The 21,746-nt window shown below is 59.3% G+C and overlaps 1 protein-coding gene across 3 annotated transcripts in view; it reads left to right on the forward strand.

Annotated features, from left to right (window-relative positions):
* LOC102967779 (phosphofructokinase, platelet) overlaps nt 1–21,746 on the forward strand; it is a 54,003-nt gene that overhangs the window by 12,166 nt on the left and 20,091 nt on the right. For all 3 annotated transcript variants that reach the window (XM_042990929.1, XM_042990928.1, XM_042990930.1), the window contains exons 2-10: nt 693–766; nt 10,730–10,807; nt 13,813–14,002; nt 14,905–15,070; nt 16,125–16,169; nt 16,281–16,389; nt 18,950–19,045; nt 20,182–20,274; nt 20,855–20,980. In XM_042990929.1, the coding sequence (XP_042846863.1) occupies nt 693–766; nt 10,730–10,807; nt 13,813–14,002; nt 14,905–15,070; nt 16,125–16,169; nt 16,281–16,389; nt 18,950–19,045; nt 20,182–20,274; nt 20,855–20,980 (977 nt within the window). The remainder of the gene's footprint in view (nt 1–692; nt 767–10,729; nt 10,808–13,812; nt 14,003–14,904; nt 15,071–16,124; nt 16,170–16,280; nt 16,390–18,949; nt 19,046–20,181; nt 20,275–20,854; nt 20,981–21,746) is intronic.

Here is a 21,746-nt window from a genome sequence, read left to right on the forward strand (position 1 = left end):
GGCCGCCCTCTTAGTGATGACACAGGGTTTGCAGTTTCCTGTTCCTTCCGCTCTCCCCAGGGCTTACCCGGCCCAGGTGTGCCGCTCAAAAGTGGGGCTCCCGTGGAGAGCGAGTCGGGGTGTCGTGAGAGCACGAGGCCGTGTCGCACAAAACCGCTTTAATCCCCTTTAGGTAGTGTCCTCTGGGCAAGTGTGGAGCATGTCCGAGATTTATCTTAAGTAGGTATTTATTCATACCGTATGGGGCTGGCTTTTCTTTTAATAAACGGCGTGACTTAGTTTGAATTTAAGGCCCTTCACGGAGACATTCTTTACACCGCCAGCTGCTAACGAAATAACGATTTTCCTCCTCCGGTCGCAGAGGCAGTCCTCGTCCGTGTCAAGTTGAGTCCGTTTAACTACAGATAAGCCCTGGTCTCTCTGGTGTCTCGCCAATGAGCTGTGTTGCCTACCAACTCCTCCGGGCCGGCGTCCCGCCTCTGTCTGCGGTGACCGTCAGGGTGCCCCGGGCTCTCGGACAGTGACGCGCCCCGGCCGCCTGGCCCTGACCCCGGACGTGCACGCCAGGCCCGTCGTCCGTGTGAGGAGCCCGCCGCGCAGGCTCATGGTTCCCCCGTGGTCACAGAGCGTTAAATGGCAGCACCCGGATCGCCACAGTCTGGTCACTGACTCTGTCCCCGTTCCTTCCGCAGGTATGAATGCTGCTGTCCGTGCTGTGGTGCGCATGGGAATATACGTGGGGGCCAAGGTGTACTTTATCTATGAGGTCAGTGTTGCGTCTCCCTCCCGCTTTCTCTGACTCGGGGACCCGTGCCTCACGCTTGCCCGGATGCTGTTGACCCAACACGAGATGACAGGTGGTGGGCACGCCCCTCAGGCCAGAGCAGGCCCTGTGTGCGGGAGGGGGGGGGGGGGGCAGGGAGTGGGGAGGTCACACTCCTGGTCTGGGTACAGGTCTGTGAGGTTTGTGCCAGGGGTGAGGGGCTGGGGGAGAGGACACGGGGCGCAAAATGCTGCTTCGTGTCTACCTGCTGGCCCTGTGGGATGACCGTATTTGTCTGCAGCCCTCCTTCCTTACGGAAGTGATCTGTCACTCATTATGGGGCTGAACGCAAATAAACATTGAGGTAACTGGGAGAAAGAGGCCACTTTGAGCTTTGTGTCATCACCGGGAAACCCAGACCACCTCCCCGACAACCCTTTACGTACCAACTTCAAATGAAGAGTCTGAGGTGAGCCGGGGGCCATGGGCTGTGATGTCCCACTTTCCAGGGGCTGACCACTTAGCGGTAGGCGAGGTTTGGAGGGGAGGCACCCGTGTAGTTTGGACCAGGGCGTTTACGTCAAAAACTATGAGGGAAAAATAATCTCTATTTAGGTTTTAAATTTATGAAACCTAACAAAGCGGAAAACACGGAAAGAGGAGAGCACATTCGTCTTTTATTCTGATCCTCCCCAAGACCGTATGTGAAAGTCTAGAAGGGGATCTGAATGTTATAAAAACTACAGCAAATAGGGGGCGCCTGGTGGGGCTCCATCGGTGAAGCGTCCAACTTCGCCTCGGGTCATGATCTCACAGCTCATAGGTTCGAACCCCATGTCAGGCTCGATGCTGACAGCTCAGAGCCTGGAACCTGCTTTCGATTCTGTGTCTCCCTCTCTCTCTGCCCCTCTCCTGCTCACGCTCTCTCTCTTTCTCTCAAAAATAAACATTTAAAATTAAAAAAAAACTACAGCAAATATATTTTGTGCAGTGTTTTCCGCCACGATCCCTCTCCACACTTCTGCGATATCCCACCACTGGGGACTCCCATTTACGTGACCCCTCGTTTGCGGGATCATTCCTCTCCCGTGCGACCGGTGACACCCCACTTTTCAAATGTCCTGTCCCGTGCGACTGAACCAGTCAGGTCACACCCCACTTTTCAAATGTCCTGACACAGGAGACCCGTGATGGTGTGTGAAGCCATTAGGTGTTCTGTGTGATTACCGCGATCCCAGCACAGGGCGCCGACGGGATGGCCCGTGCGGCAGGGACGGTGGCGGGGGGGGTCGGTATTTTGCCACAGTGGTTCCTGAAACCGGCTCCAGGCCCTGACCTCCCCCCCACCCTGCCCTGGCCCCCCAGAGCTGGCCCGGGCTCTCCTCCTTCTGGGAAGGGGCGGGTCACAAGCCTTTGCTCGTCGGGCTGGATAACAGTTTGTGTATTGTTTGCTAGAAAGGTGTTTTTTTTGCCCCGTTCTTGGCTTTGCTCTTCCGAGCTGCGGCTCTGTGGCTCTGGGGTTTGCGTCTCTCCGATTTGGGCGCTGTGAAAAGGATGGGCCCAATCCAAGCATTTCCAGACTGTTGTCTGGGGTGCCTTCGGGGTCACGTCACCCCCGTGGGCGTTGGCCCTGGGCCGGGGCGCTGGTGTGGACAGACCCCGCCCCCCGATGGATGTTTAGCTTGCTACAGCTGCCCGCGTGTGTTCCTGCCGCTGCAGGGGACCGCGTGCACGCGCACAGATGCCCTCTGCCTTTCCATTTGGTTCCATTTCACCCTGGGGAGGGGCTCCCTCTGCCTTGGAGCTCCAGCCAGGACCCCACCCCCCCTCCCCTGCCTGCTGGGGGCTCTTGTGACCGACAGCGTGTTTTCGATTTGGTGCAGACGATTCTGCCTGGACTCTGGGCGTGCAGCACGCGGGCCCCACAGTGTTTGTCCCCCTCCCTGGGGACGCTGTGGGGGTTCTCCAGGCTCCAGCTCTGTCACCAGCGGCCACTGGGTCTGGAGGGTGACTGCGGGTGCTGGAGGGAGGGGAAGGAAGTCATTTCCGTTATTTCATGGTTGAAGAAACTGACTGGTGTGTGTCTTTCAAAAAAAGAGACTTTGCTTTTGCTGTGTCTTTTCGTCACGGGCAGAGCTGGGGAGAAAGCCCCAGTCCCCCATCCGGCCGGTGACGGGGATGGGACCTACTACCCCCGGGGACGCTGATGTCTGCAGACATTTTGTGGCTGTGACGTTATTAGGGCTCCAGGCATGTGGTGCCTGGGGACCAGGGACGCCCCTCAGCTCCCTGCGGTGCCCAGAACAGCGGCCACAACAGGGAGTTAGTTACCTGGCCCCGAATGTCCACGCCGCCGAGGTCAACAGGCGGAGGGCGTGGGGTGGGCCTGGTGGCCGCGTGCATGCCAAACCTTTGGGTGTTGAATCCGACCTAGTAACTGTCAGCATTAATCCTTGTCCGGTTTAAGAGTTCTGTTGTGGTTTTGTTTGTCGTCACTGGCCCTGTGTCCTGGGGGTATTGAGATGGGATAGTCAGATGAGATCTCTATCACCAGACTTCACGGTGTCCCCAGTTCAGGAATCGCCTTGGGGCACATCAGCTATGCCCGCCCCCAGGAACGTGGGTTCCTTGGGAGAAGAGCATCTTGGGTTTTCTCTGGAAGAGTCTTGACACAGGGAACCAGACTTCTTCTCCCCATCATGGGCTCCGCTGCCCGCTTTCGTCCCGACCACTTTTTGGGCCGTATTCTTGGTGCCCTCCCTGAAGGGGTGGGGTGGGTGGGGGTCCTGTCGGCTGGGCGAGCCTGGCATCCCGCCCCTCCCCGCAGATGGGCAGGCGGAGTCCTGAGTCTGAACAGATCCCATTTCTTTCAGGGAGGGTCTGTGTGCAGGGTGGTGTAATAACTGCTTTACTGGTGACTGGCACCTCGGGAAGAAGGTGCCGGGGACAAGAGCAGAGGGCAGTGTCTGTGGCTCGGCCCCAGGAACGGCGGCCCGTGAGTCCCAGCGATGGGGAGCTAACGGGGGCAGCCTGGAGAGGGGCTCCCTTGAACCGAAGGCATCTGTCTGGAGAAGACACCTTGCTTCTCGTGACACCCCTCCCGCCCACCCTCAAAAGAGGAATTCTAGGGAACAGCCTGTCCTTTCTGTCCCCATGGGGGGCCGTCCTGGGCTCACTCAAAACTCTGTCGCCTCCCCCCCTCAGACTTGGCACTGGGAACCGATAGCATGTCATCGAAGTGAATCCGTTCAGGTACCATCAGCTCTTTGTCACCACGTAAAGGACCCTGTCTTTGAAATCCAACCGACTCTGAAATCTGCTGGTTTTTTTCCTAATTCATTTGGGCAGCAGAATGCTCATCCTTTACCCGCCCACCTAGTGTGACCGTCCCTGGGACGGGCAGGGGGCACCGGCCGGAACCACCCCCTTCCCCACAGTCGTGACAGAAGTGTCTCCAGACGTGGGCAGTGGTGCTGGTGGGCACAGTCACCCCGTTGGGGACGGCCGTCCGAGACCTCTTGGGGCTCAGATTTACAAGACGTTTGGTTTTCTTTCTCCAAAACCTCACTCAGCGGTCTATCCAGCTGCCTGTCGGTGTGTATCGCCCCCCACCCCCACCCCCCCGGAGCTTGACTGGAGCTTTCGAGGTTCCCCACGTGCCTAAAGAGTTAAACGGGTTAGTGTTACATAAAGGAAGGGTTTTTGGGTTTTTTCCCTCAGCAGAAAGTTTGTGGGAAGTGTATTGATGGGAAAACGCTGGCAGTCCTGCTCCAGGTCTGGCACCCGGATTGTTCTGTCTGGCTGCGGCCGGGACTGCTGTAAATCCGGGCCAGGACCACGTGCTGTTGTGCTGAGCCCTTGGGCACCGTCTGGGGAGGAGGGGGCGGGTGGCCGATTAACCCGTTCTTTCCACCTGGTGAGTCAGTTGTCGCTTTTTCTCCTTTTCCTTTCGGGCTCGGGTTTTTCCTTAGAGACCTACAGGTGTCTCTAGCTGTTCGGGGACGGCGATGACGAGCACGTCACATGGTTTCACAGGACTGTGCCCAGGACGCGGTCCCGGGGTTGAGGAGGGCCGTTAAGTCCTCTGTTCCTCCTGTCTTTGGTTGCTAGAAACAGGAGGCCAGTTCTGTCTCATATAATCTGCAGACTCAAAATCCTATTAGCAGAAGGTTTTTCTGCAGATTTACAGAAATTATAGCTCTTTAAACATGACTCACTTAAAAGTCTTTCCTCTTTTTCGTGTGTTTATTTTTTTATTTTACGGAGAGAGGCGGGGAGCTGGGGAGGGGCAGAGGGAGACAGAATCCCAGGCAGGCTCCTTGCTCATCACACAGCCCGACGCGGGGCTCGATCCCATGACCCTGGGATCATGACCGGAGCCGAAACCAAGAGGTGGACGCTCAGTGGACTGAGCCCCCACCCCAGGCGCCCGGTGTCTCTCCTCTCTGAGATAATGCTTACCAGTTGGGCATGGGCACACAGACCTGGAAATACCCACAGGCCCATCTCTGGTCTTCCGAACACTGAATAAAGGCAGGAATGATTCCCGGCACATTCAGCAGCCAACCTTCTTGTTAAAAGATGTCGACGGGGTAGTCAGACTTCCTGGAGAGAGGGGCCTCGGCCAGGTCAGAGCCGTGACCCTGGCCTGGCCGGCTTGGGCTGCAGGCGGAGACCCTGCTCGTCAGAGCTGACTTAATACCCGGATAAACCAGCTTTAATCTGTCTGTTCACAGAGTGGTGTCATTTTCCCCTTCCGAACAGAAACCCTGTTTGCCACGGGGCACGTGACTTCTGACGGGCTGCCTGCGTTCACCGTCTTTAAGCAAGAAATGTCATGCTCGGGGCAGAAAGACAGTGACCACCCAACCCCTCACTTTCCAGCCAGGCCGGGTGGGACAGCAGCGGTCCCCTCTTGACCCGCCCTCTTCTGCTGGGTGTGGGACGTCCGGGTGTGATGGGACGTGGGTGCCCCCCGTGCTCCTGACGGGGGGCGAGCAGGCCAGGATGCCCGGGGTGACTTCTGGGGGGCGTGCTGGCCTGCTCGGACCCGCCCCACCCCTGCCTCTGCCTCCCCCCACTCTCCACCCCGAGGGCTGGGAAGGCCAGGTGACCAGAACCACACTCTCTTCTCCTACAGGTTTGACACTTAACTGTTTCTACATTTTAACTTCCTTAGAGTCAGAACTACTAACCCACAAAGCATCTGTCTAAAAACAGTAGTAGGATGGCCCGAACGAGCAGTCAAGTGTGTGTCCCTTGCAGCTGACTTGCGGGGTTGGCTGCCCGGCTCCAGCAGGCCCGTCCGCATGGTTACTGGGTTCACAAAGGTCCTGTGGCCCCATGCAGCCGGATGACAGAGGTAACGGGCATAGGGCTGAGCGTCTCTCCCGCTGAGGGCCCGCTCCGTGACCCGTCCTCGGACCGTCCACACGCTGGTCCTGCTTGACACGACCTTGCCCTGGTTCCCAGTTTAGTGTTTTAATCTCGGAAATATAATCTCCTTCCGGGCCTTTGCCCTGCCCTGCGTTATCACCGCGGGGCCGTGTCATGCTGATTTGCCGTGACCCGCTGTGGCCGTGGGTTTTGTGACCGGCCTGGGACTCTGTGTTACCCGCTTCGGTGTGGAGACATCCGATAACGCCAGGGGGCTAACGCAGCACGATGGTGGACCGGCCGGTCTCCACAGGCACACTGTGTGGGGCTCCGCTGGGGCCCGTCCTGTTCTAACCAATTTTAGAATTCGAGAGTCTGACTGCAGCTCGGCGGGACACGTGTGGAGGTGGCTCTGGGGCATCGTCCCCGAGGTCCCGGCGCCCTGAGCGCTCTCAAGCCCGCTAGGCTAGAGCATCCGGGCCCCAAAGAGCCCTGGGGTTGGGGCGGGGGGAGGGGGGGGGTGGGGCGGTGAACTGGGCGCTGGGTCTGGGAGGGCCTGCTGTTTAACCGGGGGGTCCGCCCAGGATCTCCTGTAGCAAAACAGCCGACGTTCCTGGACTTCGAAGGCACCACCGTGAAGGACCCGTGCCCGCCGCTGTCTCACGCCCACCTGGTTTAGCAGGATGGCATCTCCTGACTCCAAAGCCTCCAGCGGTCGAGAGCGCACCTCTGTGTGCTTGCCGTTAAGTCCTGTCGGTGACGTGCTCTCGTTTGTCAAGGACTAAAGCGGGAAACCAAAACACGTATCTACGCAAAGCGGCAGAAGCCCGGGAGAGGTCTCTGGTGTCGGTGGTCACATCTAGAAAACGCTTCGCGGTCGCGATCTTGGCTACAGTGTTTCTGCTGGTAGCTGGAACGTGTGCCACTCAGACGGCGAGATGCTGGGCGAAAAATGCCAGAAACGGGATCCGGAAGGAGGTCGTCCGGCTGAGGAGAAGGGTGGACGCCTCCAACATGAGCCTTCTAAATCACAAAGCATCTTTCCCATAGCACGGGACTCCGTTTCCTTCTGGGCCTTTATTTAAAAGAAATTACGCAGTATGAGGTCTCTTGTGAGAGGAAGCCACCCACCGTGGACTGGTTCCGACTCTTCTCAGAGCCGATTTAACAGGTGCCTAAAAATGCAGGTCAGAGTGACCTCTGAAGGCAGCACGGGGTCCTGGGGACAGACTGGGCCCCCAGGCCTCCCTGGACATTGCTCAGGACGGTTCCAAGGGGGTCAAACTGACCTCAGAGTCTGGGGCACGTTTGGAGACGTCACCAAGAGGTGTTGCTTGAAGCCTCCACAGGTCGCCACACTTGGTGCAGCCGCGAAGGCTCTCTCTCTGGCTCAACACCGTGCAAACGAGGGCCAGCCAGGCGGGGAGCGTTACTCTGGGTAAAAACTCAGTGCGGTTGTTCCAGCTTTTGCGTGCCTTTACTCCCGTGTGAGTCATGGAACTCGCTCTGAAGTCAGACTCCAAAGAGGATGGCAGAACATATTTTGGGCTCTTGGCTGTATTGGAATAGGCATGCAAACCTCCAAAGAGGCTTCAGTAGAAAATAGCTCGTCTGAGCTTGCAAATTATGGTACGTTTGTGTAAAACCGGCCTTCTTGGTTTAGTCACGTCTTCCTGGGAAGCGAAGGACGGCTTAAAACTGCGGTCAGATGTGCCCGAGCCCCCCGCCCCTGCCAGTCACTTCCTCCGGCCCAGCCCACGGGTGCTTCCTTTCCCATAGACAGCCGTGCCGCGCGAAATAAACCGTCTTGGGAGGATATTCTGCCTTTCCAAATGTGTGTCATGTTTTCTAGGAGGATTTCCCACATTCCTACCCCAGGAGCAAAGGGATTCGGAAATGTTTTTGTTGAGTCAGTGTTTAAGGCTGAGCGGTGACAATACAGCAGAGGGAACTTTTGCATTCCCCACAGAGGCGCCGTGCGGGGCACACGAGTTGCCCGAACTGTCCAGGGGTCCGTGCCGCCAGCCAGGTGCAGCGGAGACAGCCCTCGACAAGCTGGGAACACTGCCCCGGCCTCCGCGTCCTCGCCGGCACTGGGGCGCCCGGGGCGGCCCCTTCCCCTGGGTGTCCTTGGTGACCTCAGGATGGAGGGTGCCGGCATGACTCTGGCGGCCGTCGGAGCGGGGGAGCGGGGTGTTGGCTTTCTGGGTGTTCCCGAGGGGTTAGCGCATGTCACCCTGCCGTGCGCGGGACGGCCCTGGTTTACACGTGCCGTTCTGGCCTCGTTGAAGATGTTTTCTCTCGTCGTCAGGCCCGCGCGGGTTTGGGGCTGAAGCATCGTGCTGTGCACTGGGTCCAGTTCAGCGCAGGCCTGTGTCCTGTGACACGTGCTGTGTCCCTGCATCCCAGGCTTCAGAGAACGGAGCTCGGAAAGCCGGCACCGCCACGGACGTTGAATGCTGTTCCCATATCTGAGGAATGGCATGGCGTGTGGTGCGTGCAGGATGACGGGGGGTGGGGGGGTAGTTCTTAGCAGAAACTGGGGAGTTAGTTGGCAGGGCTCGGTGACAGGCAGTCCTGAGGCCGGGGGCTCCCTCCCTCTGCGTCCGCTCCCTGCTCTCTGTCTGTCGTCTGTCTGTCTACCGTCTAGCTGCCCGTCTCTCTACCTGTTTGTAACACACTGCTCACTGTCCCTGGGAGTCCCTTAGAAGCAGGGAGGGCCTGCCTTTGCATTGGTCCCGGGGCAGCGTGTGTGGCTGGTGACTCACAGCTGGCACAGCACAACTCACACCTCTCAGGAGCCCCCCTTCCGGGGGCCGGGCCTGGCCCACGTCACCCTGCACAGACATCCTCGGCGGCCCCATACGTTATATGGACAGGGCTAAAAACGCACACCCGGTAGGCTTTGTCGCTGCCCCATGAAGACGGCCTATTCTGGGGGGCTGTGGGGAGCCTGAGCCCGGGGGTCACGTCCTCAGTACAGGAGGCGTGGGGGAGGCCCGCCAGCTCCAAGGCGAATCTGCTCACGGCTCCTCTGCCCCACTTTAGTCCATTCCATTTGTCCCTCTGCTGTTTGTCACACAGAACACCAGACTGTGACACATGCATGGGTGTATGTGTATTTAGATGTTCGTATACTATATGGTGTAAAACACTATGTGACTATAATAGATTATATACAACGTATGTTCTGTGTGACATATAAAGTATGTATTTGCTATATTTATGATTGTAGTTATATTGCTATTTTGTAAATATATATGCTTGTATATTGTACACAACATATTACGTGTTACGTACAATGTGTATCTATATAGCCTATAAAAATATATACACAGACACAGGTGTGTGTTGATAGCCTGGTGTTATGTGTGTGACAAACAGGAAAGAGAGAGGTGGTCTGGAGTGAAATAGAACAGAGAGGTTGAAGGCAGGTTCATTCTGTATAATTTATAGACATACATCATGAATGTATTCTCGCTGTGTAACACAGAAATAATAAGTTCTATAATACGATGTTTCAGGATGTAAAGATAACAGTAATGTATCGTATGCCATGGTGTACGATATAATACGTTAACGTGTATCATATATTATTACGATACAGTGTATTAACACTGTACGTTACATCATACGGGAACATATTTTTGACGGGAATCTGTACTCGTAAGCACAGGTTCACGCCGTGATTGCCCGTAAAGGCTCCTGCCCTGTTGATTAACTTTCACACACGGCCCCTACTTGGTGGGCCATTTCACTTTGAAAAAATCCTTATTTTTTTCCTTCCTCTTGACCTCCACGAAGGTAGGAGATACGAATCCACCATAACCATCTATTATGATCAACTTTCAAAGTGCTTAGTGCCTGTTCCTTTTTAAGGTTAAGTGTCCTGGGGAGAGAGTCTGGGCGGTAAAGATGTAAACGGGTGTGTCTGTCTTCCTCGATCTTGTGCGGTCTTCGGGGAAAAGCGAGATGCCCTTAGAGCCGGAAGGTCCTGGTCCTCGGGCGCCTTGACCCCCGCTGGCTCACCGCCCCCTCCTGCGAGTCAGATGCAGCTAAGCACAGGGTGAGGCGGACCGATGGCTGCGGTGATCCTCAGCCGTGCTTTTCGGAAGCCGAACACGGGACGGCGTGTGTGTCGAGAGCGGCATGGATAGCGGCCCGGGGAAACCGAGGCCCAGACAGGAATGCTTTCTTGCACGCGCAGCGATTGACATCACTGTTTGCACGTCAGTTTGTCACGTTACGATCAGTGTTAGGGGAAGTATCTCCCCTTTCAGCCTGCGTGGACCTGTCAGGTGACAGGCAAACTGGCTTAGTCCCCGTAGGGCCCCGGATGAGTCTGGCAAGAAGTTCCCATTTGTTGGGGGTTAGACTGAGGAAGTTTTTGTGCACATTTGCCGCCTAGAAGCAGCACGGGTGGCGCCCTGCTCGGAGCCGCCGGGGTCCTAGGGGCTCAGAGTCCTTCCTCACTCCTCGCCTTACTTTTTCACAGGATGTACAGGTGGATCTGCTGTCTCAGTAGAGTTGAACCCAGTGTTGTTTTTTTTTTTTTTTTTTTTTACGAGGATGTCCACCCTCTTTCCGCAGGGTTACCAAGGCATGGTTGATGGCGGCAGTAACATTGTGGAAGCCAACTGGGAAAGCGTCTCCAGCATTCTGCAAGTGGTATGTGCTCACTTCCCATGCTCCCTGTGTCTCCAAAGTAAGTCACTCTTGTAGTGGGAAAGCTTTGGTCCTTCGGCTCCGGTGATGCTGGAGGCGCGTTAACGTGCTGGCTGGCATTACCATCCTGGTCCACTTCTGTGGTAGGGACACATCCTCAATGGGTGGCTTAATTGAACTTTTTAACATGCTTTGCATCGTGCCAGCAGAGGATTATTCTTGCACTGGAGAGTCACGCGTGACAGCAGGGGTTCACTTGTGGACCTTGTCGTGGATTTCGGGTTTGTTTCTGTTTTTTTTTTTTTTTAATTTTTTTTTTAACATTTTATTTATTTTTGAGACAGGGAGAGACAGGGCATGAATGGGGGAGGGTCAGAGAGAGGGAGACACAGAATCTGAAACAGGCTCCAGGCTCTGAGCGGTCAGCACAGAGCCCAACGTGGGGCTCGAACTCACGGACCGAGAGATTGTGACCTGAGCCGAAGTCGGCCACTCAACCGACTGAGCCACCCAGGCACCCCTGTTCCTGGTTTTTTAAGGCCGGATTAATGTTGAGGCAGCTTCAGCTTGTTGGCGCCTGCTGGCTTTTCGAGAGTCACCGGGCCTGGGAACGATCCCCGCTGGCGGCCTCCGAGGGCTGCGGGATTCAGTGGGAACACAGCTCCCTGTGCCGGGCTGAGCCAGATGTGGCTGCTGGCTTCGGTTGTGCACAGCCGTGGGACCGTGCTGCTGTAGGCAAGACAGGTGCCGACCCAGAACGTAAAAGGAGCCTGCCCGGATGTCTCGTGCCTGATGAATTCCCCAAACACCGTAGCTCCGTGAAGGCCCGAACCGGTGGAAAATGGATGGCAGGGAAAGAATGGGTTTCACAACATGGGTCTTTACTGGTGGTTCCGGCCTGTTGAAATGGACACGTTAACGTGTCGCTCACGTTGAGCGTTTTTCAGTAGAAAGAAACCAGACTGATAGACTCTCGCTGAGGGTGCTCGTGCGACAGAAGGACGGACGGAGTAGATGGTGTCTGACTGTGAGCGGAACGTATTCACCGTAAGGGAGGAAGGAAGTCCCGCAACTCGGGACAGCACGGGCGGACCTCGGGGTGTTGTGCTGAGGGGGGATGAGTCAGACCCAGACAACGTCCGTACGGTCTCACGTGCAGGTGAGATCTAGAAAAGCTGAACCTGCAGAAACAGAGCAGAGCAGTGGCCGCCCAGGGCTGGGGGTGGGGGAAACGGGGAGTCGCTGGTCCAAGGGCACAGACTCCCAGGTTGGGGGTGAGTAACCTCCAGACCTAACGTACAGCGTGGTGGCTATGCTTAATAATTCTGTTTTGTACACTCGAGAGTTGCTAAGGGAGTAAATCTTCGTCCTCAACACACACGCGCACGCACAGAGGTTACGGAGGTGATGGAGGTGTTAATGAACTTGGTTATGGCGATCATTTCACGGTGTAGATGTATGTTGAATCATCGTGTCCTAGGCCTTAAAAACTCTTAACAACGCTGTATGATATGATACTGAAAGTTGCCAAGAGTAGATATTAAACGCTCTCACCACAAAAGAAAGCGAACGTGAACGGATAAGCAGGTCAGTGAGCCTTCTCGTGGCGATCCCTTCGCAACACGTGCATGTATCAAATCAGCACGTTGTGCGCCCCAACTTACATCACGCTCTAGGTGCGTTACATCTCCGTGGCCCCCGGTGGGGAGAGGATCGCCGGGTGTACGTTGTAAGGCTGGTTACACACTTGTAGGTCCTATCCTCTGCCCTCCCCGGAAATAGGCCGGAGGGACTTTTACAGCCGTCAGCACTTAGAATGCTATTTGCAAAAAATGAGGACGCGTCTTCTGAATTCCAGGCAGCAAACCCACGTGTGACAGGACCATTTCCGGTCTGGTGCCGCGACCGCCCAGGGAGATAGGAACCCAGGCGGGGCTGTGCGGGGCGCGGAGAGCGACTCGTTGGCGATCCTCAGTCGTGGCTTAGCTCCTGAGGCCCCGCGAGCCCCTCGGTGTTTATGGGCTGTGCCCGCTTGACCTCCAGTTGTCAGCAATCCCAGGACCGAGTCGCTCTCGGTCACATCAGAGTGACCAGTCCCTCTTTGTCCTTGCCCAGCACCTTCCGCCCCGGCTCACCTTTGCTGGGCCACACCGTGCCGCTGTCTCCGCCATACTTCCTGTCAGTCGCACGGGCTCCTTGGGGTGCAGAGCACTGTGCCTTATGAACTGAGCCCGTACGTGAAGGATTGTGTGCAAATGGAGGTGTTATGAGTGAATTCAAGATGTATGTAAAGAAATCCTGCTTTCTTTTATTTATTTTTTACTTCTTTAATTTTTTTTTAATGTTTATTTTTGAGAGACAGAGACAGAGCATGAGCAGGGGTGGGGCAGAGAGAGAGGGAGACACAGAATCCAAGGCAGGCTCCAGGCTCCGAGCTGTCAGCACAGAACCCGACGCGGGGCTCGAACTCACGAACCGTGAGATCATGCCCTGAGCCGAAGTCGGACGCTTCACAGACTGAACCCCCCCAGGCGCCCCTGCTTTCTTTTAACTCGTGACTAGGGGTCTTTCAGTTTTGAGAGACCAAGTGTGAAAAGCCCTGACTTGTCTCTCCTGGAAATGTGGGTGGTCCAACTGAAGTTTTCTGACGACTTAGCCTTTAAAAAAGGGCGGGGGGAGCGGGGGGAGATGTTAAGGCACAAATGTCTTTGGCTCACAGGTTTCTATTCTGCCCGCATGGGGAGCTCCAGGAGAACGGGGGCCTTGGTGCCCGGGCGGCTGGCCGTGCCCATTCTCCGGTCACAGCTGCTGGCCCGCGCCCGCCCGTGGGAGGCTCGGTGGGTGGGGGGCGTGGCCGCCCCCGCCGTCCTGCTTCAGCCCCGGCCTGGGGACGGCTGGGGTATCTTGCGGGCTCCTGCGTTCTCTGCGTGTTCACTGACGCGCTGGTAGCGCCCCGTGTCAGCTCCTGCGGGGAGAAGGCACGGACACGTGGTCTGGTTTCTTTCCAGGGAGGCACCATCATAGGCAGTGCTCGCTGCAAGGCCTTCCGCACCCGGGAGGGTCGGCTGAAAGCCGCCGGGAACCTGGTTCAGCGGGGCATCACCAACCTGTGTGTGATCGGCGGGGACGGAAGTCTCACCGGGGCCAACATCTTCCGGAAGGAGTGGAGCGGGCTGCTCAAAGAGCTGGCCGAAAATGGTACGTCTGTGCGCCCGCCTGTCCCCCGGGGGGTTTTCTGTGCCCTCCGTTCATTTGCCGTTCCCGTCGGAGCGCTCTGAACTCAGGCGTCCGCCCGGCTGACTGTCGCGGGGCGTTTGGAGGTGAGGGTGCGGGTGTCCACCACCCCGTGCGTCCGGCTCTGCCGGGGGCCCCCCGGTGTCTGCCTTGTTGCGAGACTTGAGGTGACTTGTAGTGGAGGACCTTCTGTGTTCCGCGGCCCGTACCTGGGAAGGGTGCTGATGCGGAGGTGAGGCTTGGCATCCGACACGGCCCGCGGCAGCTCATGGCCTCAAGGGGCAGCCCCTTCTGACGGGTGGGAAGCTGGCAGGAGCAGGGGCCCCAAGTCTGCGCCGTCTGTCCGTGGATGGGAGGGCGGCCGTCAGGTCCCGCGGCACCTGCCGCCCGCTGCACTTGGGCCCACAGCAGGCTCTGGTGGCACAGGGGGGTCACCGCCGAGTCCCTGCCCGCGCCCCCCTCGGCAGCTCTCTCCCGAGACCCGGAAGCGGGTCCCCACCACCGCCCCCCACGTCGGTGAGAAATCCGCGGGAGCACGCGCAGCGTCCCTAAGCTCCCGGGTCTCTGCGAGTGACCCCCCCTCACACGGAGGGACGCCTGCCCGAGGCCGCCGACGGAGAGAGGTCGGGTTTTACTAAAGCCGGACGCAGCGTGCTCCCCCTTCCCTATCTGCGCTGAGCCCCTGTGCCCGGCTGGTGACATCTCCCGGCCGCAGGCTGGCTGCCGTGCCCTCAGCGCGCAGACTGAGCTTGTTCAGAAAACACAACGACATGTGGGAAACCGGGGCGGAGTGGCGGCTTTGTCTCCCCGGGACGCCCCGCTTCTCGCTGGCCGTGTTCAGGGCCTGCGGTCTGTGTCCCACGCAGGCGACATCGACAGGGAGGAGGTGCAGAAGCACGCCTACCTCAACGTCGTGGGCATGGTTGGCTCCATCGACAACGACTTCTGCGGCACTGACATGACCATCGGCACTGACTCCGCCTTGCACAGGATTATCGAGGTCGTGGACGCCATCATGACCACCGCCCAGAGGTGAGCTGGGGAGCGGGCGCTCGGCTGGGACGGGCTGCCAGCCCCTGGAGGTCCCCTGGTGGGTGTCCTGTGCTGCGGTGTGGACCTCAGTCCCGACCCCGGGAGGTCCCCTGGTGGGCGTTCTGTGCTGCGGTGTGGACCTCAGTCCCGACCCCGGGAGGTCCCCTGGTGGGCGTCCTGTGCTGCGGTGTGGACCTCAGTCCCGACCCCGGGAGGTCCCGAGATGGGCGTTCTGGGCTGCGGTGTGGACCTCAGTCCCAACCCCGGGAGGTCCCCTGGTGGGCGTCCTGTGCTGCGGTGTGGATCTCAGTCCCGACCCCGGGAGGTCCCCTGGTGGGCGTCCTGTGCTGCGGTGTGGACCTCAGTCCCGACCCCGGGAGGTCCCCTGGTGGGCGTTCTGTGCTGCGGTGTGGACCTCAGTCCCGACCCCGGGAGGTCCCCTGGTGGGCGTTTTGTGCTGCGGTGTGGACCTCAGTCCCGACCCCGGGAGGTCCCGAGATGGGCGTTCTGGGCTGTGGTGTGGACCTCAGTCCCGACCCCGGGAGGTCCCCTGGTGGGCGTTCTGTGCTGCGGTGTGGACCTCAGTCCCGACCCCGGGAGGTCCCAAGATGGGTTTTCTGTGCTGCGGTGTGGACCTCAGTCCCGACCCCGGGAGGTCCCCTGGTGGGTGTTCTGGGCTGCGGTGTGGACCTCAGTCCCAACCCCGGGAGGTCCCCTGGTGGGCGTCCTTTGCTGCGGTGTGGACCTCAGTCCCGACCCCAGGAGGTCCCCTGGTGGGCGTTCTGGGCTGCGGTGTGGACCTCAGTCCCGACCCCGGGAGGTCCCCTGGTGGGTGTTCTGGGCTGCAGTGTGGACCTCAGTCCCAACCCCGGGAGGTCCCCTGGTGGGCGTTCTGTGCTGTGGTGTAGCATTTTATAGAAAGTGGGTGCTCTCTGAACTGCCATCGGCACGAAGCAGGCTTTGCTTCTAACTTGGCTGTCGCAGTGCCTCTCTTTGTGCTTTTCATGCTGTTCCCAGGGGTGGTAAGTCGATGTTTCCTCTGTCTCTTTTGCAGCCACCAGAGGACCTTTGTGCTTGAGGTCATGGGGAGACACTGCGGGTACGTATGTGCGGTGCCGTCTGCATGGCGAGGACGCTCAGCCTGGCCTCCTTGGCCGATCCACGCGGGAGCCCGCCGCTGCCTTACGAAGCCACCGCTCTTTCCAAATAGGTACCTAGCCCTGGTGAGCGCCCTGGCCTGCGGGGCAGACTGGGTGTTCCTTCCAGAGTCTCCCCCGGAAGAAGGCTGGCAGGAGAACATGTGCATCAAGCTCTCGGAGGTAACGTGCGTCCTGTTTCCCGTGCCTCGCGGTGGCTCCGGCCACACCGCTCTAACCGTGACGGGTGACAGCCGTGGGATTTCCGGCTGGGACGGACTTGGAGACACGTGGGAAGTGTGGGGCTCTGAAGCGAGGTTGAGCTCAGGACATAGGGTCTGCTGGCTCCTCGTGGCCCCGTCTGCTCCCCAGCGATGCAGAGTGCGGGAGAGAAACGCCCAGAACGCTGTTCTCCCTGCACGGCGGCCGCTGATGCTTGAGGTGGTAGAGGCCGTGGCCGTAAAAGAAGTCGAACCCGGGGAGGAAATCTGCTTCCTGTTCCTCCTGCGCTTACCAGCGTGAACAGACCTGCGCTCTGACCGTTTCCGCACACGCCGTGCGGCCCGGGTCACAGCCCCCCAGCTGCCCCGTGTGGCCCCCGCCCCTCTGGGCGTGCCTCCGGTTGGATCGTTTACCGGTCGCCCAGAACCAGGCTTTTCCCGTCCTCGTGTCTGACGTCTGTGGCTCCTGCCGTGCGTTACTAGCCCCGGGGAGGCCCACGAGGTCAGGTCTCAGGACAGAGTCCCTGTGCCTGGTGAATTTCCCTGCCGTGTCACGGCTGCCCTGCGGGGATGTCTTTAAGCGTATGGCGTAGGCCACTGATGGTCATACTTAGCAGACACTTGGGCCGAGGGTGCACCAGGGACACGTGTGCGCTAAGACATTGCCGTCACCTTCAACGTGATGGGTTCCGAGAAAGGACTCTGGGCAACAGACCGAGTACACTCTGACCTAAAAACAGCGTAAGAAACTCCTGACGGACGCCGCGCCCTTGCCGGGAAGAGCCCCGCACGTAGGAAGATGAAGCTTAGGCAGGGGACCGGTGAAGCCACCGACGTCCCGGGTACGGGCGTTACCAGTGACGTAGCAGACGTGCTCGGTGTTTCTCGCCTCTGACCCGGGGACGTGGGATGCACCCCCACCGGCCCGTTGGCGTGGGGCCACACGTGGCTGGCTGCGTGAGAAGCACAGTGCTTCTGTGTGGCTCACCCCCCCCCCCCCACCCCCGGGGGCCGTACCCGTCCCTGCCCGCCGCCGGTCCCCCTGCCCCCGGCCTGGCTCAGGACCACGCCATCTCGGGCCACGTTCTGGCCTTCGGGACGAGGAGACGCGGGCCTGCTCTGGGGCCACGCACAGCGGGTCAGAGGGGCAGCGGTGAGGCTGTTACCTGGGGGGTGGGCGCTCGTGTTTAGCTTTGCCCGTCGTTTCCGTAACCGCGTGGTCTTCTCTGCAAACGTCCTTGGGTTTCAGACTTTGTAAACGGCACTGCGAGCTGGGACGAGGACGAGAACGTGGTGGGGTCCCCGCGTTAGGTGTCGGGAGACTGAGGGCGAAACACTGATCGTTCTGTCCGCGAGGAAGTTTTGTCGGGCGTGAACGTGGCGCTGGGAGCATTTCCCCAAATGTCCCGTCCGATAAACGGGCCCGGGAAGCACACCTCACGGCGTCCGCCAGATTCTGGCTACTTGGGTTTGAGATCAGAAAGGCCGCCCCAAGGCAAGACCCGGGCTCGGGCCCCGGCCCCCGGATCCTCCGCTGTGCCGCGGGGAGATGCTTCGGCCCCTAGTGACCCGGGGGGATTCGTGGGTGCACGGGTCCCAGTGGGGAGCCAGGGCTCCTGCCGTGCCCTGTTCCGGGCTCGGGGCCTCCCTCCCCACGTGAGTGTGGGTGGCGTGTGGCCACGTGGCCGATCCCGTATTCGTGGACACATCGTAATCACTTGCGACCACGTCTTCGCACGCTTAGACCACCCCGCAGCAAACAGCCTGTGTCCTTGTGACCCCCCCCCCCCCCCCGCCCCGGAGGGACTGCCCACCTGTGTGACGTCTCCCGGCCTCCCCGGGAGGGTCCTTAACTTGGGACTCGGTAGACAGTGTCCTTGCTGACCGTGGTTTCAGCACATCGCTGGGTGACACCCCCCTCCCCCCCCAGGGGGCTGCGGGGACAGCAGGTGTGGGCTCAGTGCCAGGCTGGCCGGTCCCGCACAGGTGCGGCTTTCCCACGTGCGTGCTCTCTGTGCGACCCGCCCCCCCGCCCGCCTTCTGCACAGGCCTGGGGCTCCGTGCTCCCCTCCCCCCACCCCTGCACAAGACTGGGGCTCTGTGCTCCCCCTGCCCGCCCAGGCCTGGGGCTCCGTGCTCCCTTTGCAGGGGCAGGAATTCCCTGCCAGGTTCACAGTGAGTGGGTGGGAGGCTCTGGCTTCAGGAGGAGATCAGAAGCCTGGTTTGCGGTATAGACGCGTCGCTGGGGCCCATGGCTGAGCACACCGCCTTCTGGGACCAGATGGCAAACGAGCGTGGTCCCCAGCCTGGGGTCACCTGGATGCTGGCCTGTGTCCAGGGTGACCAGCCTTCCCCCACCCCGACCCCACTTGCCCAGAGCGCCTTCACCCGCCCGCAGTAGTTGGTGACCCGTGTGCAAACTTGGGTGAAGATCTCTACCTGGAAAGAGGCCAGTGCGTTTGGGGCAAAGGACCCTGGGTTTGTCTCTTGTTAAAAACGATTTTGGTGTCCTGTTTTCCTAGAACCGTGCCCGGAAGAAAAGACTGAATATCATCATTGTGGCGGAAGGCGCCATCGACACCCAAAATAAACCCATTACCTCTGAGCAAATCAAGGAGGTGAGTGTGTCTGGTTTCGTAATTCTCAGGCGCCAGCCTAGAAGTGGGGGATTTTAACAAGGCTGGTGGGGTTCGCGTTTGGAACGTTGTGTTATTATCATGAAAACATTTTTTGTTCTTCCTGATGTTTAAAAATGTTTTGGTAATGACTCATAACTTTTAACGGCAGGAGACTCCGCGGCTCCCGCGTACTGTCCTCAATATCCCCAGAGGCCTGGGAGCCGCCCTGACAGTTGAAACGCAGCAGGGGAGGGACAGGGACGGGGGGTCCCGGCTCCGGGCGCCAGCTGCCCACCAGCGACAGGGGTCGGGCCCCAGTGTTCTCACAAACAAGATTGCCTTGTTGGGTTCACGCCCGTGCTGCGTCCGGCCTCCAGGGCAGCCTTGTTGCAGCAGGGCTCGCCCGAGGGCGCTGGCTTGTCACAAGGACCCCGGACGGGAGGGATGGGCCGGCTCTCCCGTTAGGCCGGCGATGGCTCATGTCTGGACAGAACGCGGGGGAGACAGACAGACGGGCAGGCAGCCTCCGGTTGAAGCTGTCCATCAGGGCAAAGGACGTTACCGGCTGCCTTCGCGAACTGGTTTCTCTGTCCTGCCTTTCGTTCCTTCCCAGACCAGCCGTGCAGCTGAGTATTAGAACAGGGGGGTCTGTCTGGGAAAGTTATCTGCCATTATCGACAAGAAGTAATAAGATCAGGGACTTTCCTTTTCCCGCTTAATCAAAGTTGAGATTGAATCATGGGATACGAGAGCAGGAAGGACCACAGGCGCCACCTGGCCTGGCCCGTTGCTGGTACAGGAGTAAGTGGGGTGAGTGTGGATGGCAGCCCGGCCCGGCGACGCTCACGTGGGGCCGCCCTGGGGGCACCCCGTGGCTGACCACGCATCCACGCTGTGCTTTTCATTTACAGCTGTGCAGACTTACGGTGACTGGGGGGGGGAAATGTCTGCATTTCCAGAAGGTATTAGTAACGATGTGCCCTGATCTCAGCTCACCATTCACCTAAACGTTCCTCTAGGAAGCGAACTTTAGACACTGGAAGTCTCCCCCGCGTAGGTCCGAGGAAGGGACTCCCGAGTCCCCAGCCCCGGCACAGAGCACGAGATGACGTCCTGTGTCGCTCTGTTTCCCACAGCTTGTGGTCACGCAGCTGGGGTACGACACGCGGGTGACCATCCTTGGACACGTGCAGAGAGGCGGGACTCCTTCGGCCTTTGACAGGATTTTGGTGAGTGAGGATAGACGTCGTGGGGCGCCTCCACCCACGAGCGAGAAGGAACGTGTTACCGGGAAGTCCGACGCTCACAGAGCCATCCGGTGGCCATCCGGTGAAGAGCGTCCCTGCCTGCAGAGCCCGTGGCTCGTCCTGGAGGCCCGCTCGGCCCCCCGTCACCCAGACGCTGGGGGACCCCCAAACAGGGGGTGCTGAGGGGGAGGGGGACGCATGCAGGTTTCTAGACGCAGGCCCCAGGGTCAGCAGAGGCCAGTCCAGACTCGTGGGTATTGGTCTGGTTGCTTTTTGCACCTCGGAGCCCCCTTCAGGGCCCCCCGCCAGCCACCTCCTAGTGGGGTCGAAATCTCGTCGAAATCTCCCCATTGGCGGTGGGTTAAACGTGATAGGATAGACCGTAAGGAGCTCATCAGGACCCATGCCAGGGGGACGGGGGGACGGGGGCACGCTGGGTCCGGCTGAACACGGGCCAGGCCTCCGCTCACGGGTGCGTCTGCTCACGGTCGTGCCTCCCCGGAGCTGGTGGACGTGCTGCCTGGACCCGTGACCTTGCCTTTGACCTTCGCGATTGTCACAGGCCAGTCGCATGGGGGTGGAGGCCGTGGTCGCCCTTCTCCAGGCCACCCCAGAGACCCCGGCCTGCGTGGTGTCGCTGAGCGGGAACCAGGCCGTCCGCCTGCCCCTGGTGGAGTGTGTGCATATGGTGAGTTCGCCCGGGACGCCGGCCGCTGCCGTGGGGGAGGCAGGGGCTCGGTGACACCAGGACGGAGGCAGCGCGCAGCGGAACCTCCCCAAAGACGAGCTCCGTCTGTCGGGAAGGAGCGTGTGCACATCACCCGTTTCTGCCAACAAGACGAGATGTGTCGGGACACGGGTCCGTGAGGCATCCGGGGGGGGGCTTCACGGGGTGCGGTGGACGGGGCGGAGCCTCTCCGATGGCAGCTGCCCCTGCCCTCGGTCCCCGAGGACATTCCCATCTGAGACGTGGCGCTGGAATGGCTAGCTGGGGTGACATCCTGGGGTGCACCGGCCTCCTTCGGGCCCCGGGGGTGGGGCCCCTGCACGCAGCAAAGCGGGCTGGGGTTTTCGAGGCCATTGGGCACTACGCGAGGTGGCAGCGAGCTGCATCAGACGTTGTCAGTGTCTTGTCTTTTCCGAGGCCTGTTTGTTACTGTCCTTTTATCTGGCCTTCCCGGTGGCTCTGAAGCGTTTGTACTTTATAACCTGTGCAGAGAAGTGATGAAGCAATTCAGTCTTGGACTTGTTGCAAGTGGCCGTAGAAACGTAATTGCCAGAAGGCTTTGGAGTGAATAAATGTGTGTGCAAGTGTGCATGGCTACGTGTGTGCATGTTTCTGTGTGTGCAAGTGTGCATGGCAGTGTGTGCGTGCATGTATGTGTGTGTGTGCACAGCTGCGTGTTTGTGCACGGCTACACGTGTATATTGTGTGCATGTTTCTGGCTGTGCAC

Source organism: Panthera tigris, chromosome B4 (genome assembly GCF_018350195.1).
Source record: "Panthera tigris isolate Pti1 chromosome B4, P.tigris_Pti1_mat1.1, whole genome shotgun sequence".
Classification (NCBI taxonomy): Eukaryota; Metazoa; Chordata; class Mammalia; order Carnivora; family Felidae; genus Panthera; species Panthera tigris.